Below are 17,948 nucleotides of genomic sequence, written 5' to 3'. Positions count from 1 at the left end.
GAGGTTTAAAGTTTAATATTTCATGTGAAAGTGGCCCAAACTCGTAAAATCCTCACGAGATAATTAATTAAAAATACAGAACTTCTAAATTGTCCCTATGCAAACACCTCTCATAGGCTGCTTTCACATTTCAAACTCAAAGAGGCCAGTGAATCTCCATATCCTGCTGGAGATCATTTTTATGTTAATGCATGTTAATCTTATTGGTGTTCAAACAACATACATCTACTGGTGATGCTAATCAACTCTTTTCTTACAGGCAGAGAGACATTAACATACAGGTCAGGACTCACCCAGTTTAGTTTCACTAACAGTATTCCGTATTTGACCTGTCGAGCCTGTCAGTTTGGATCTCTGAGCAGTTGTGTCGATTCCTTCATTAAACAAAAGTAGAAAAAAATCAAAATCAAAATGACAAAGCACAACAGTATTAGTAAAAAAAAATGGTGCACTGTGGGATTTTCTTGTTACAAAACAAGGTGTCTCTTACCAAACTCATTAAGTTTGAAGCGAAAAACATGCTGACTGCACTTCCTCATAAAATGAAACAAATGCATTTAGATTTTAATGCTTAAGTCCGTGTTTAATAGCCATCTGTTTCTCTTGTGGATTGTGTCGGCACATTGGTTCCAAACTGTAGATCAGTGAAACTGTGTAAAACTATGATGGCAGGAATGTGCATCATAGTGAGCACATATAATAAAAACAAAACAAAAATAATGCTCTATACTGTCACATCATCACCGCACTTCATCTTGCGGTGCACATCATCCTGCTGCGCACATAATAATCACCGCACATCATCTTGCGCAAAAATAATCCTGCGGCGCACATCATCCTGCGGCGCACATCATCCTGCTGTGCACATCATCACGGCAGATCATCCTGCGGCAGACATCATCCTGCGGCGCACATCATCATGCAGCGCACATCATCCTGCAGCGCACATCGTCCTGCGGCGCACATCATCATGCAGCACATCATCCTGTGGCGCACTTCATCCATAGATGCACATCATTGTGCAGCGCACATCATCCTGCAGCTCAAATCATCCTGACGCGCACATCATCACCGCACATCATCGTGCTGCGCACATCATCGTGCTGCGCACATCATCCTGCAGCGCACATCATCCTGCGGGGCACATCATCCTGTGGCGCACATCATCCTGCAGCGCACATTGTCCTGTGGCCCACTTCATCCTTCCGGTGCACATCATCTTGTGGCGCACATCGTCCTGCTGCGCACATCATCTTGTGGCGCACATCGTCCTGCTGCGCACATCATCATGTGGCACACATCATCCTGCAGCGCACATCATCCTGCAAAGCACATCATCTTGCAGCGCACATCATCTTGCAGCGCACATCATCTTGCAGCGCACATCTTCCTGCAAAGCACATCATCCTGCAGCGCATATCGGCGCACATCGTCCTGCTTCGCACATTGTCCTGTGGCGCACTTCATCGTCTCACATCATCCTGCAGCGCACATCGTCCTGCGGCGCACATCATCATGCGGCGCACATCATCCTGTGGCGCACTTCATCCATAGATGCACATCATCCTGCAGTGTACCTCATCCTGCAGCGCACATCATCCTGCAACGCACGTCATCCTGCAGCACATCAGCGCACATTGTCCTGCTTTGCACATCATCCTGCGGCGCACTTCATCCTTCGTCTCACATCATCCTGCGGCGCACTTCATCCTTCGTCTCACATCATCCTGCGGAGCACTTCATCCTTCGTCTCACATCATCGTGCGGCGCACATCATCCTGCGGCGCACTTCATCCTGCAGCGCACATCGTCCTGCAGCGCACATCATCGTGGGGCGCACATCATCCTGGGGCGCACATCGGCCCACATTGTCCTGCTTCGCACATCTTCCTGTGGCGTACTTCATTCTTCAGCGCACATCATCGTGCAGCGCACATCATCCTGCATCGCACATCATCCTAATGCGCACATCATCACCGCACATCATCTTGCGGCGCACATCATCCTGCAGCGCACATCATCCTGGGGCGCATATCGGCCACATCATCGTGCAGCGCACATCATCCTGTGGTTCACTTCATCCATCGACGCACATCATCCTGACGCGCACATCATCACCGCACATCATCTTGCGGCGCACATCATCCTGCAGCGCACATCATCCTGCGGGGCACATCATCCTGGGGCGCACATCGGCCACATCATCCTGTGGCGCACATCGTCCTGTGGCGCACATCATCGTGCAGCGCACATTGTCCTGTGGCGCACTTCATCCTTAGGTGCACATCATCCTGTGGCGCACATCGTCCTGCGGCGCACATCGTCCTGCGGCTCACATCATCTTGCGGCGCACATCGTCCTGCAGCGCACATCATCCTGCAGCACACTTCATCCTGCGACGCACATCATGCTGCGGCGCACATCAAAGGAGGAGGGTTGGACCTAGAGTTAGAAGTTCCACCCCACATAACAGCCTTTTGATTAAATTTGATATTCTAACATTTAACAATACAGAAAAAAATAAGATAAAAAAAAGAATCAACAGAAGAATACGAAAGCGTATTGCATTCACTTGTATTTTTTATTTTTTGGGGTATTTGTTACTTATACTGTGTTTGCATTGATTTTTTTTGGGGGGGAGGGGGAGCGCTCGGAGGTGGTCTCAATTCCATATAGAACCGCCACACTCACCTCTGATCAATAATGATCAATCAATTAGTAGGTGTGCATAAAAAGAACCCAAGCACACCAGACCTTCACATCAACTGTAACTTGACCTCTGACAACATGTCAAAGAGTCACTCTGAGACCAAAGCGTTGATTATCAAGAGGCCTCCATGGTCGATTCAGTGCCCAGAAACCAGCACTAAACAAAAGGCAATTAAAAAACCGTGTGTCATTTGCCAAGGCCCACAGCCTTCTAAAAGGATGGACCCTGGAAAAGTGGCAGAAGGTGGATTTCTCAGATGAATCTTCAGTTGAATTACATCACAGCAACAGCAACCGCAACCGCAAATAGAGACCTACTGGAGCCCGCATGGATTGACAGAAAACCGTTACGTTTGGTAGCGGAAAAATCATGGTCTGAGGTTACATCCAGTATGGGGGTGTGCGAGAGATTTCCAGGGTGGAAGGCCATATCAAAAGCTGAAAATATCAAGAAGTATTGGCTACCTCTCATTCCCAACCATAAAAGGGGTCAAATTTTACATATGAAGGACGGGCAAGAAGGCGTTGCAGGATTTAGCAGAAGCTCCAAATGAAGTCATGGGTGTTAATTGAGGGAATATAACAAAACAAACACATGGTTACAGTATGGCTGTGGGTCTAAAAACTCAAACATCTCAGTGTTTGATGCAGATTAAAAGATTTAAACAGTTTGTTTTCTCTTAGAAAATTATGCATATGGCATCTATTGCACTTCTGTCCGTCCTGGGAGAGGGATCCCTCACATGTGGCTCTCTCTGAGGTTTCTATGTATTTTTACCCTGTTAAAAGGGTTTTTAGTAGTTTTTCCTTACTCTTGCTGAGGATTAAGGACAGAGGATGTCACACCCTGCTAAAGCTCTATGAGATGAATTGTAATTTGTGAATATGGGCTATACAAATAAAATTTGATTGATTGATTGAAATTTTGCAGCAGGATGGTGCTCCATCGTATACTTCCATCTCTACATCAAAGTTCCTCAAGGCAAAGAAGATCAAGGTGCTCCAGGACTGGCCAGCCCAGTCACCAGAAATGAACATCATTGAGCATGTCTGGGGTAGAATGAAAGAGGAAGACGAAACCAAAGAATCTTGATGAACTCTGGGAGGCATGTAAGACTGTTTTCTTTGCTATTCCTGATGACTTCATCAATAAATGAATCATTGTCGAACCGCATGGATGCAGTCCTTCAAGCTCATGGAAGTCATACAAAATATTAAATATAGATCTCACAGCACCACTACTTAATTCACTGATGTTATGCAACATATTTTTGTATTTGAAGTAAATTATTGGTTCAATTTTCACATTACCCTCTGTAGGCAACAAAACTTTTGTCTTGCCAAAATCTAAATGATCAATCTTGCTTTAATGAAGCAAATTTTAGTATATTAAACATAATTTGGGGGGGTTTTAGCTTTCATATGAGCCATTTCTAAAACCAATGGATTAATTAAAAGTCAGGTTATAAGCTGTTGTTTCTACAAAATGGATAAGTGACAAGACTTTTGTCAGGGACTGTATATGATGGGATTGTAAGCCGCTGGCACACGTCCACCAACGTATCCCAGCCTCTGGCTTTCTCCATCTGACCAGAGGTCATCAGGGGAGGAGGCCCACTCTGTCATAATAAAGCATTTTCCAATGTAAAGCACATCTTGACTTTACTCTGACAGAGACGGTTTAAATAAAGTTTATTTTATTATACAAACCACTGAACCAATGCATGCTAGACATTTCACCACATTAACAGTACCAGGCGAGCAGCATTTCAATGTAAAGGATGATCACTTCATATGGCCATATACATTTAAAAAGTGTGGCAGTGGGGGAGAAGAAAAAAAAGAAATGCATTGTATTGCATTATATTTTAAATCATTAAACATTAATCAATCAATAAAATTGTTTTTTTATAGCCCATATTCACAAATCATAATTTGTCTCATAGGGCTTTAACATGGTGGGACATCCTCTGTCCTTATAACATTAAAAATATTATATATATATATATATATATATATGTAAACTTTGACAACTCAATGTAAACTTTGAACTAAATGTACACTGATGCAGAAACGCAAAGTCAGATTCCAGTCAATATAATCTATATTTACAGTAATAGCATATTCAGTAAATGTCATAAAATACCGAAATCATTCTTACATCATTTCAAATACAGACAGCTGAGTCAGTTGCACCGGTGTAGACTCTTGATGAAATAACTTTTGCATATTACTTTTGCATATTACTTTGACTAGAATTATTGAAATTTGGGAATGTTTAAACACATCGCGTTTACAGATTACGGCTGTAATCAGTATTTTTCCTGATCGAGACTAATCTGTGATTTCTTTCCCAAATTAACAAATCGATCATCCAGTGTGCTAAATCATTCAATTAATAAATAAATCAGTTAAAAATTCAGTCCAACAGACAAACACCATTTCAATTTCCAGTAATGTAAAACAGAGAGAAGCAACTAATGCTCACGTTTGACAGATGCTCTTTCTTTTACAAAAATACAGAAAATCTGATCAACTAATAATCAAAACATCTTCTGATTAATCTCCTGCCATCAGCCAACAATAAGTCGAAGAACTAGTCAGCAATGATGTTTTTATTTTGCGCATTATGTGATGATTAAAGGATAAAACTGTTTTTTATTTTAACAGTTATACCTCTGGACATTATAATTCTGGAAAATTGAGTGAAAGCAATTGAAAAATGTAGATGTCATAAATGCTGATCAAAATGGATTAACTGAGGACCTGTCTGCAACAGTTTTCATTCTTTTTCTGCTCACGCTCTTTATCAGACTCTCACAAACACATCATTGCAGAACTCAGCACTGTTCACGTTTGTATTTTGAACCCTGCACTTCACTAATGCAATTCTGTTGTTTGATGTTGGCGCCCTCTTGAGGAGAGGTTCGTGCACACCACAGGGGTCTGAATGAAGATTATACTGTATATATATATATTTAATATATTCAACTTTGACAATCTAATGACAAATGGAAATAATTTCTTTGATAATATTAGGTATGTTTGCCATCTATCCATCTGCTATACTGGTTAACCTTGAACGTCGCATGGGTTTGGCTGCGGTGCAATAGAATTGTCTGCTTGGAATTATAATTTGTTTTGTGCATTGGTGATGTGTACAGTCACTTTATGACGTTATTATAAAAACACTGATTATAGTCATGTAAGGATTATGTATTCCACTATGGGTTGATCAATTCTTTTTTTTCTTGATGACTAAATGTTCTATGATAGACTAATTTTTCTAAAACTTCTCTTGAGGAAATAAAAAATAAGATATGTGGTGTCCGGGGGACTGAAAGAAGCTCCAAGTCAAAATACCTGGACCAAAAAATGACAGATTTCTTTTGTTTGAATCCAACAATTGACAATAATTTTGAGGCTTTGCATTTGGTGTCTGGTCAAATGTTTGAGAAAATAACCCGTTTTACTAAAATCCTGCATACACATCTATTATACCCATTTCTCGTTTAGCATTCTTAATACACATAGCATTTCTTCTTCACTGCTTAAAATAAACAACTAACCCCCTGATGTGAAGCCGGTCAGGGCCATTTTGATTGTAAAAGGTAAAAGTGATCAACTATGATCCTGGGTTTGGTCTCTAATAAAATCTGATCTGGACCCAGCAATTTCTCTAAAAGGCATATTCTGTTATCATCACCACCTGCATCCTTATATCCTACACTATGCTATAAATACAAAAACAATAGTTTATGCACTTACAAAGCCCAGAGACTAGAGGCAATAGAGTATAGCTCACCAGCAGTTCAGTCCAAAAGGAGACAAATCAACAAAATGCACGATAACACCCAACTAACCAATGTATTAACTTGAATATCATGCAATTAAATACCATCTACAGCATAGTTGGAGTAAAGTCACCACGGAGAAACTGGAAATTTACATAAACAGCAGTGATACTAGAAGGTCAACCATTGTCATAATTTCAGCAGTTAACTTGCAATGTTCAGTACATAGAGAATCGGTTAAGAGCGACACTAATATCTTAGCATGCTGCATGGTTTTCACTGTCTTACAGAGTGGCTCAGAGGGGCCCAGTGAACACAGAGGCGTGGGTTCAGGGTCCACTATACTGCAGAGGAAAGAGGGAGAAAAACTCTGTTGAATGACTAAACAAAACAGATAATTAAATACACCCACTGGTCTCTCTCTCTGTGAGACACGCGGCTTGTTCATTTCACACAGGCAGCCCTATTCGTGCAGAAAAACAGCCACAGGTTATAAGAATAACAGGTAGGAGTCATGCTCGTCATAAAAAAGAAGACAATAACAGGAGGAATGGTTTAGAGTGACTCATAAATACACTGTACAGTCGCAAGAGCACAATGACAGACTGCAGCCATATTAATACTAGAGGGAAGGAACAATAACTTTATGTTTGAGGGGGGATCTTGAACAGGAGGGTGCCACATTGGAGCACAGGACACAGGGGGTGTTGTCCAGGTGTGTTTTGGTGTCAGACTGCAGCCACATACAGGCCGACAGGACACAAGATGTGGACTATACAGTTTCCTTTAGCAGCTGATGGATACGCCCTCTGCTGTACTGTAGGCTTTGGCGATGGGAGCTTCGTTGTCGCCGTCTGCTGTCGAGGTTGTAGGGAGACAGAGAGAAGAGCGGGCTGGGTGTGTGAGGCGACGGAGGACGGCCACCATCCCATAATCAGACTCTTTAAACTCAACCTCCATCCACCTCCGCCTCTCTCTCTCACCACCGCGTCTCTCTTTCTCTCTTAGATTATCCACCCATTCCCTGTCCGCCTCTCTCGACCTCCTCATCAGTGTCACGTACCTGGAGGAAGAAAGATACGTTTTGTTTTTTGTTTACTTTTCAAGTCATTTATCAAGGGCCTGCCCTAACAGAGCGGCCAATCATGAGTCAGTCTCCGCTGTCCATCAGCATAAAATATTTAATAAAAAAACAAATTGACAAACATTCACCAGAGGGATAAGAACAATCTTTGAGAGAAAAAAATTAAGTATTTTTCTTTTAGGAAGACATGTCCCTAACAACTGATAACATCAGCTGGCGGTATAGATTAATTAGTGCGGTAAAACATGCAAGGGATATTCTCCATCTTGTCCTCTATGTTCCAAAATGGGGCCGTTTTTGTTTTATAAAGCCATAGAGGTAATGATGTGTGATCTACTGATAGGTTCACATGGCTCTGATAGTACTAACATTCACCTGTAACTTAATTTGTGCCGAAGACTTTCAAACGTACAAGGGATACTTACCATCTTGTCCTATATTCAAAAATTACATTTTAGCTTGGTCCGTGTCTCCCACACTAACATGGAGGAGACAGGGTTTATGATTTATACTGCAACCAGAAACCAGGTGGCAAACAAGATGATTTGGCTTCACTTTTGTGTGAAGCCAAATCATGTTGTTTATCTTTATCTTTAGTCTATGCTTCTGATAAACAATACCCTATGTTTTGTACCTTATCCCTGCAGAGGGGCAGCAGGAGCTCCTGAGCAGTGGAAGTGGACGTTTTGCCACCGACTGTCCCTGCGGTGCCACACCCTGGTCTCTTCTGATTGGCTGGAGCGGGGCCGGCCCTGCCCGTCGACAAACTGCGTCAGACGAATGTACGCGATGCAGGCGGCCTCGTCTCCGATCATGTGCACGTGGGGGTTGAGGATGGTGGTGTGGATAGGCTTGCTGTTCTTGGAGAGGACTGATGGGAGAGGGGATTGTCCAGATTCAGACAGAAAGTAGCTTTTAAATTGATCAGATGAGACAGATTCAAATGTAAACTTACGATTGTCAAAGTAAAATCTGTGGAAGTCCATTCCCTCCACTAGATTACCCAGCCCCTCGGGCTCAAACGAGGTCAGGCCAGGGTCGCAGATCTTCCTGCAAAAGGTCAGAATACGAACCTCAAAACTATTATTATAGATCAATATATATTTTTTTTAATTGGCTTCTTTAGGGGTTAAAGTGCTTGTCCACAAAACACTTCACCCACCCCTCAATCGGCATAGTGGTAAGTAGATAATGAGTGAATTTTCATGTTTCAGTGAACTATCCCTTTAAACGATTTTGAAACCAGGACCAAAATGTAATGCATGTCCACAATCTCATGTCACTATACCAGAAGATGTAATCTTGATGTAAATATTGTGACTCAGCATCATAATTCTGATTCGTTATGTGTTATTTCTTTAGTTAGTGAGTCAACTGAACTCTCTCAACGTTCTCTCTCACTACTTAAGTAGTTTTGTATGATAGAGAAGTGATGGACAAATTCTAACCCTAATCCTAAAAGCAAGTCGTAACCCTCAAACAGCTCATCTAAAGTTTGTCAGAGAGAGAGGGCCGGTCCAAAATGTCCTCACTTTCCCTCAAAGACCCTCACGCCGTAGGTACTAGGCTCAGAATGGTCCTCACAAAGATGTATGTGAAAGTATCGCACACACACACACAAGTGCATTCACAATCTGCCTCTATTGTTAGTTGTGTGGGAATAAAACAATGATTGTAATTACTCTTTAATCTTTTAATACAAAGAGAGAAGACATTAGCATGTCAGTCAGGTTAATGGTTCTCTATGGCTAAAGGGGAGCTTTGGGATTGTACTTCTCCTGCAGCTGATGAGGTGTCTGTTCATGGAACAAATAAGACTGATAGAGAAGTGATGGACTCACGCGTAGGCTTCAAAGTCCCCGTTGTTGACAGCTTCAATCAGCTGCTCTGTGATCTTTATGATCTCCTGTTTGCGAGCTGCGGAGACAAAACAGAAGGGCTGTGAGAACAGTGGGGCTGCATCCCTGTGCACACTGATTCTCTCTAACCCTAACCCTAACCCAACACTCGGGTCAAACTCACTCACAAACACTGGGAAGCACACCGAGGTCCAACGCACCTAAGAGCTTGGTACTCATTGTCAGTCACCTCTCTGTCATCAGTGGCTCTCTGAGGGGAGTCTCCTCCATGCTGCCTCACACCTAAACAAAACTACTTCCATGCAGGAAGTCCCAGGGTTTCCCTTTTACCCCAGTAGGACAGGTGCAGCAGCTGAATACTCACTTCCGTCCCTCACCACTCATATCTCTGGTTTGCATGTGAGGTGCTTGAGCTCATCAAGCTATTTTTGTCTCAGCTTTTTAGATCAGATTTACTGTCTCCTCCTCTCGCTTCCTCCCAACACTGAGAGGAAGGAAGGCTTAGCTCGCTCTGATTCTCTCTCTCTCTCTCTCTCTCTCTCTCTCTCTACAGTTAATACAAAATATATAGTCCGTAGAAAGGTAGAAAAATCTATTTCCCATGAAAATATGCCCCATATATTATAATTTCAACAATTTTAACGACAGGATCTTAGTTTTTGTCTCAACACTGTTTTACGGACATTCCCTCTTATTGAAACCAGTTTCCATAGAGACTTTCAGTCATAATGTCTATGTCTTGTCAGGGTTTGTCTTTTCATGAGATGTTTTATTTTGGTTAATCAGGGTCTGATTGAAACAATCTACCCAGTGAGTTATAGCATTTACATGTATTTATTTATTTATTAATGTCTTATTAGTTTATTTTTGGTATATTTGTCTTACTTGTGAATGGAGATCATTTATTTATTGTCATACCATCACATTGAATTATATGTGATTTGCTTACTTGTTCCATTCCAGGTAATCTTTTATATCTTGGTCCAGATGAGGTGTGTGGATTTGATTTTCACACATAGAGAGACTGACTCTGCAAAACTTAAATTAAATGTGTGTTTGCTGACATAACTTTCTTGAAACTGGGCTTGTGTGATGACTTTATCAAATTTTAAACAGACATATGTTTTGTGATGGAAAGATATATTTTCATTCTGTAATGCAGTCTAAAGTTGAGGGTTAAGATCATAGTCAAGTATCCCCCATATCCCAGTCATTATCTTTTATAAATGGTTAAATAGTCTGCGGTCATTCCGAGATCCATTACTAATTGCAAAATTGATGTCCCTGAAAACTTCTTTTAACCAAACTGAAATTAGTTTTTATCATAGACGGTTTTTATGCATCAATGGATGTAACTGATTCAACACTTATTTTTCAAGAATCTTTTTATACGATCTAAAATTTCAACTCATTGAAATATTTACAAACGCCTGAATTAAAAAGCAATGATTGATGTAATACAATTCCAAATAGTGCATCATGTGTTAAATATCAGATGAATTAAGATCTAACCCTCTCAGATACAGTGATAGGTCAAAGATTTATAATCTTATTTGGAATTGGAAAACTAACTAAATTAGACGTAAAACTAAATTCTTTCATTTTGCTGAGGTCTCTTGTTTTTATGGCAAGTCTACACAAAGTGTTTCAGTGACATTTTTACTGTATTAACATCCATCGAGGTGTAAGCTGCACACACACTGTGACCCACGCTTCAACTCTATTCTCTCTTTATTTTGGTAATGATTGTGTACAACGTTCTGAGTCCTGCCAAAGTGGAGGTGACCCACAGTCAGTCATGTGCTTTAATGTGTCCACTTAGGAAACAGAAAGACACTCTTTGAAGACTTTTCCCCTTAAAATTCATATTATGTATTAATCTATTTTATTTTCATCACCATTACCCTGAATGGCCGAAAGACAAAATAATTTAACACCTGGACTTATCTTGATGGGAATGTTAACTATCAGAGTTAATTGGTCCAGGGGAGTGTTAAAAATACAAATTGTCCAGGATATCTCTGTAATTATAGATAATTAGAGACAATCAAAAGTTAATGTTGATCAGAAAAACACTCCTCATCATATAATGCCATATGACCAGGCATGTCATGAAGAAGTCATAAAATATTGTCAGACATAGTTCAAAAAAAATTATCTCTGCATCCTAGAGGACTATAGACATGACTTAAAGCTTATATAGACTTCTGAAACCAGTAACATAAGAAACACAGCCAACAGTTTCTTAGGTGTATAGCATTGGCTGACACAGCATGCACAGGGTATGCATCACCCCTCCGCTGCCTTTCACTTTCATTAGTGGTTATCGACAGTACGTCTGCAGTCATCTCATGAACTGTATCCCTCCCCCTGTGTGTATAACCTACCTTTCACATCTTCATCCTCAATAGTCGTGGTGCTGCTGTCCGATGATCCCTGCAAAGTGCACAGACACAAATTTCAATTATTCAGAAAAAATAGAACCACCCTTTCAGATATGCATACACCCACAAGTACACACACACACTCATAAATGCATGCACACATGTACACAATACCTTGATCATATTTTACACATCTGACTGTAACTTAATGCCACAAATTTGCCAAAAAAGGTAAAGAACACAACAGATGAGCGTGTGACTCAGCAGCACACTGGCACAATCCCGTCTGTGGATTGAGCCAAATCACCAAAGACGGACACAGGTGACTGTACAGCACATTACGTTGAGCCACTGTTACACACAGTCTGAACACTAGGACAGGTATAATCTGGTGGAAAGTCTTGATCAAACAGTCTGAGCTCCATTTGCCTGAGCACAGAGGGGCAGTATAAGACAACAAAACACCTCCAAGGGGTCACAGCTCCACCGTCTCACACTCGAACTCCCTCATTCATAAATATACACCAAGATGCACACAGAAATACGTAGAAGATTCTCAATGAAATACACACATCCTGCAAAACAACAGGTGTTTCCAAAGACAGTACGGCTTTACCCACATAGATAGAGAAACAGGGTGAGGACGACGATGACAAATGTAAAAAACTGGATAGAATTTCAGAGATGGTTGGAGAGAGAGGGGAGGTGTACCTTGGTCCCATCTATTGGATTATGGATAACAGTAATCTGAGGCTCCTAGAAGAAGAATGGGGAGAAAGAAAGAAAGGATGGAAGGTAGGAAGGAGTGAAAAGAGTGTGTGAAGTGTATGAATGATAAAGAAGTGAGGAGGAGAATGAGGGAATGATTTATAAGAGGAAAGTTTGAGAAACAAGATTAATAGAGAGCAGCTCGTGCATGAAAACGGGGAGAGAGGAGTGAAATATTTTCAATTTCAGCAGAAGTTCAGAATAGCAGAGTGATGATCATAAAGATAAGGGTGATTTTAAATCCCTAAATGTCTCAGAATGAAACCATCAATCAGAATGAGTGAATTAAAACAATGTTTAGAGTTATTAAACTCAACTGTCTCCACAACATTAAATAATACATTAAGTTACTACATGTGACATTGTATGACCTAAACATACATTAAGTCTGTTTTTGTTGTTGTTGATTAAATCCCATAAAATACCAAAACCAACAAGGAAAGCATCTAGTGACAAGTGTGTGTATGTACAGTGAGTGATTCCTCTGAGCTACAGAGCTACATTTATTTCAACTTATTTCACTGGGAGACATGTTCTGTCATCAACATGAACACACAAATAGTGCGGTTTAATTGAATCAATCAAACCTCAGCCACCAAATGCATATTGATCCGCTGCGGAAAATAGTCCCAAACAAAAGCGCTTTTTCGTTTTTTTTTTAAGTAATGTTTGCTAAAACCTACAATGGCTCACTGACAAAGTAGTAAAGTGAGAACATATTGAAATGCACAATCAAATTGTTGGTTTTGGTCTTTATATCCCTTAGTTTAGACAGTAATGAAAATGTAGAAGAAGACGAAGAACACCAGACTTATCCTTTAACTACAATAAAGAGATTGTTTTATATTTCATGTCAATATTAAACAGCAGTCTGCAGAAAATCGTGGAAAATAAAATACACTAACATCCAAAGTTCATACGACATGAGTCTACACATTGTAAACTGTGGAACATACAGTATCTGTTTTATATAATTAAATACTTTGAAGTGGGACATTTTGGGAAATGCACTAACTTGTGTTCTTGCTAAGAACAACTGGCATTACAACTGTCAACAGGGGGAAACAGCTAGCACAGCTCTGTCAAAGGTCAAAAAATCCAAATTACAGCACTCATAAAGCGAGAAAGACGAGAAATCTCATTTTGTAATCAGTAGGAAATCCAAAAACTCTCTTTTGGGACACTTTCTTCAAATTTCCTCATTTATGTAAAGGAGACTGACCCCAGAGTAAATATGATCATTAAATGGATGGAATAACCAAATGGAAAGACTTTGTTGGAAACTGTTTAAGGGCAGGCTCATTGAATAAATACTTGGACGGTTGTGGATAAAGCATCTGTCAATCACTGTCCATAGCTTTTGCGCAAACCACTTAGAAGAAGAGCTAAAACCTGTTGGCCATTGAAAAAAGCCTGCAGTGCAGTTTCTTCTTTTCATTGAAGAAATGCTGATATAACTGCAGCATCTACACAAACCTCTTTAGGAGTTGATATTGTTGCTAATGCTAACAGCTGCCTCATGCAGCCATCACACCTCAGACCCTGTACACAGCTGGTAATATAATGTGCTGCATGCGATCACAAGCTGACAGCTTGGAGTACAGGTGTGAACGGACTCATAGATGGCTAAACGATCACGCCAGACCAAAATTCAGAGGTGGTTAATTAGCCACAATTCTCCACATTCTTTTAGTGGTGTGAATGTGGCCCTGGCCACACTTAAGGACCGCCTCCTCAACCGACTTCCCCCTGTGTAGGCAGAAAGACGTACACATACCGGTCATTTAAACAGTAGCAACAGGCAACAACGACAAACAGAAGTGATTTGCTCAGCCTCTGTCTGTGTTATTTTGATATCCTCTTCTTATCCTTCTGCTTCCATGCATTAAATAATTGCGTGTGAAAATAATGTGTCTATTTACATATAAGGCGGGAAAGTGAAATCCGAGCTTATATCCGATTACAAAAGGCATGTGGGGCCACATTTTAATGTCAGAAGAGAACACATGCACTCACAGCTGTGATTGGATCAAAAAGGTACAGGGCCTAAGACACCGGTGGTTCCTCCCTGACAAACCACTGTGGTTTGGCCACAAGCCAATAGCTTGGAGCCTGGCAAGAAGGAATCCTGACTTATGAGATATCCAGCAGCCGGCAAGGTTGTCATAGCTCAGTTGTGAAATCCAATCACACAGCAGAGTCAATCAATCAATCAAATTGTTTTTGTATAGCCCATATTCACAAATCACAATTCGTCTCATGGGGCTTTAACATGTTGTGACATCCTCTGTCCTTAACCCTCAGCCAGAGTAAGGGAAAACTACTAAAAACCCTTTTAACAGGGTAAAAATACGTAGAAACCTCACACCACATGTGAGGGATCCCTCTCCAAGGACGGACAGAAGTGTAATAGATGTCAGGTGTAGGAAGACATCATCAAGATTTAAGTTTTTAGCAGCATTGATGAGGGTAAACATCTTGAAGGATAACTTCAATAATATATATGCCAAGCTGTCCTGCTGCAGAGTGTTTCTCCTGACAAGCGGCTGTCAACTGTGTCAGGCCGACATCCAAGCTGAATGGAGTAGCCAACAGAAACAAGTTGCACTGTCTCCACTTCCATTTCAGTTAGTTTAGAGGTTTCAAGACAAGACAGCCTGCTCCACTGTCCTCCAGGCAAGGAAAAGAAAAAGTGCATTTCCCAAGTTGTCAAACTATTCCTTTGAAAGCTGTGAAACCTGATTTAATACACATAGTAAAAATAATACAGCACCAACCATCTATCCTTAAACTCTGTCTCTATGTCTCCCTCTCTCACACACACACACACACACCATTTTGATCGTGTTTCTGACAGACAGACGGACAGACGGACGGACACAGGGCTGCATACCAGTGCAGCAGTTGTGGTGTTGCCTTTGGGACTGGTGACTATGCTGTTTCTCGTGCTGTGTGTCTGGGGCTGTGCAGGAAACACAAAGTGCTATATTAGTGTTCAGCAGCAATGGTGAGAGGTGCCATCTGCTGGCTCTAAAGTGGGTGGTTACTGTGTAAAAAAAGTGTAATAGAGGTAAAAAAATTGCAGACAGAAGCACACTGCTCTGGAGAAATAAAAAGTGGGTAGGAAGAGGAGAGTGCAGCCGTCCAACTTCCAGGGTTTGAGAGAGCAGACACACCAAAGATCCAAAAAGCTTTACCCTGCGTTTCTGACACAGAGTTAATTAGACAAAAAGGTTTCGTACTATTAATCATGTCAGTTCCTTTATACCTGCAGTAAAATCTAACAGAAGAGTTCGGATATTCAAGTCTGAGCTTTTTCATTTTCACTGGCTGCGGATTCTGCATCTGCAGATGGGAAATTAAACCAGTGACAGATGTGCACCTTTGCAACATCTGTCAGATATAAAGACACAAGCATCACATCAATTTCGTCAAACTCTGTGTGTTCCTCCCACGGACATAAGGGTCGGTTAATGTATCTCTCCAGAGTAAAACAACATCCGGCTGCCTCATTTCAGCAGAGCATGATGAGGTCAAAAAGACACAGGGTCGACACACATAAAAAAGTTACAAGAACTATAGATTAAAAATGAAAGGACAACTTATGGACATAACCAACCACAGCAAACACACACACACACACACACACAAACACACACACACACACACACACACACAAATGTGATCGCGCTGGGGCAACTTCATGCTTGAACCCAATTAACATTATTTTCTGCTCATTTTTTTCCTCAGCATTGTTTTTCCTGTGATTGACGACTGTGGTGGACAAGATAAAATAATGAAATGCTGGTCAATAAGGAGTGAAGAAGAAAAGAGTAGTGGAGTTAGCTGGAGTTAGAGATGATGTAAGAATATTAGCAGAGACAACAGCTATACTTTCGACCCCATACTAATCATCAATAAATCATTAATTATCCATTTTTGATCACCGGATATTTAGGTTCAGTATGATCCATGAGCTTCCAATCAAGACAAATTAAACAATGCTTCAATGCAGCTCTACACTCCTGAGTAAGGTTGGGGTAAGAGCTTCTGTAGCTACTGAGGTGACCCCCGCCGGTTGCATTAAACTGGAATTAGAGTTGCCTGTTAGTGTCACTGAATATCAAAGGGCAAAAAACTGCCGCAGAATTTTAAGCATCAGCATTTCCCCTTTGAAGATCTCTGCCATGCTGTTTATCCTGCTAGCCAACCAGCCAGAGGCATAAGGAAGCATTCAGTTCAATTTAAACTCCATCATCTTCGCAGCCTTCTTCTGTGGCGTCCTTATTTTGACACACTGCCGTTCAGCAGCGCTGCCATCTGAGTCGAGAAGAATCGTGTGCGAACAAAGTCGGGAAGTAACTCGGAGCGACCTAAGTCTAAACTCTCAAAACCGCTTCTGATAAAAGAATAACTACAATGTGGTGGCCTCCACGTCCACAGATCTTCCGCTGCTGTCCATTCCCTGTGTTTGTGACATTGAACATGACTCACTCAAAAAACAACTATATATATCTTAGTCTGGATGAATACAGAAAAAGGCCAGTGACTTGAATCATGAGACACAGGTTTATTTACAGCAGTCTCTAGTGTGACAGTAAGGTGCTTTGTTCACACAGTGTCTCCGCTGATGCTAATAATTGTGACAGTCAATGTGATAGTCTATTGGGAATCCCTGGACGATGCGTGGAGGGATGACACTATGCTTGAAGAGAAGGGACGGATGGAGGAGAAAGAGGATGGAGGAGATAGAGAGAGACAGTGAGATCGCTGTTCTCTATCAAACCATCTTAGATTGGAGAGAACTGGCTAGGAGCAAAGGCAGGATGTGGGAAGAGCTCAAAAACCTGAATTTTATAAAAGATTTCCTGTCAGCTCTAATTCCCTGAGTAAAGACCAGAGAGAATGAATGGAGAGGATGTTGAGACAGACCAATGTGGAGCTGATAACCACAGAAACCCTCCACACCACCTAGACTGAGAGACGCACAAAATGAGCCTTGTGCTGCAGTAAATGGGCATTTATGTCTAAGGAGAGTTGCTGTTAGGAGGAAGGAGGTAATTTATATTCCTACTAATAACACTGTCAATTTACAGTCTCCAATCAACCTCTTCCCAAGCTGCATGTCTTTGGACTGTGGGAGGAAGCTGGTAGAAAAACATGCTAATGCCACACAGCAAGCTGAAAAAGGATTCGAATCAAGAACCGTCTTGCTGTGAATCCCTGCACTAACTTGTGGCCTTTGTTTTAAAAATTATTTACAGCAAATGAGAATATCCTACTTCCCACTGAAATATAAAAAAACAGTTTTCCACTATCAGGACATAAAAAAGCAGTAACCTAAATTTGT

At 41.2% G+C, this 17,948-nt stretch overlaps 1 protein-coding gene across 6 annotated transcripts in view; it reads right to left on the bottom strand.

Moving 5' to 3' along the window:
* Positions 1–4,384: 4,384 nt before the first annotated feature.
* The window catches only part of LOC133975222 (calcium/calmodulin-dependent protein kinase type II subunit beta), a 42,318-nt gene continuing 28,754 nt past the window's right edge, over positions 4,385–17,948 (bottom strand). For 2 of the 6 annotated variants that reach the window (XM_062413125.1, XM_062413124.1), the window contains exons 15-21: positions 15,492–15,560; positions 12,542–12,586; positions 11,834–11,882; positions 9,429–9,504; positions 8,543–8,637; positions 8,222–8,458; positions 4,385–7,566 (exon numbers count right to left, since the gene is read on the bottom strand). In XM_062413125.1, coding sequence (XP_062269109.1) covers positions 8,223–8,458; positions 8,543–8,637; positions 9,429–9,504; positions 11,834–11,882; positions 12,542–12,586; positions 15,492–15,560 — 570 coding nt within the window. In that variant the 3' untranslated portion in view covers positions 4,385–7,566; position 8,222. The remainder of the gene's footprint in view (positions 7,567–8,221; positions 8,459–8,542; positions 8,638–9,428; positions 9,505–11,833; positions 11,883–12,541; positions 12,587–15,491; positions 15,561–17,948) is intronic. The other 4 variants (XM_062413129.1, XM_062413127.1, XM_062413126.1 and 1 more) reach the window with 3 other exon arrangements.

The sequence above is a fragment of the Platichthys flesus genome, chromosome 19, assembly GCF_949316205.1.
Source record: "Platichthys flesus chromosome 19, fPlaFle2.1, whole genome shotgun sequence".
NCBI lineage: Eukaryota > Metazoa > Chordata > Actinopteri > Pleuronectiformes > Pleuronectidae > Platichthys > Platichthys flesus.
Note: the sequence above shows the minus strand (reverse complement) of the source record. Positions and strands in the feature narration are given on the sequence as shown.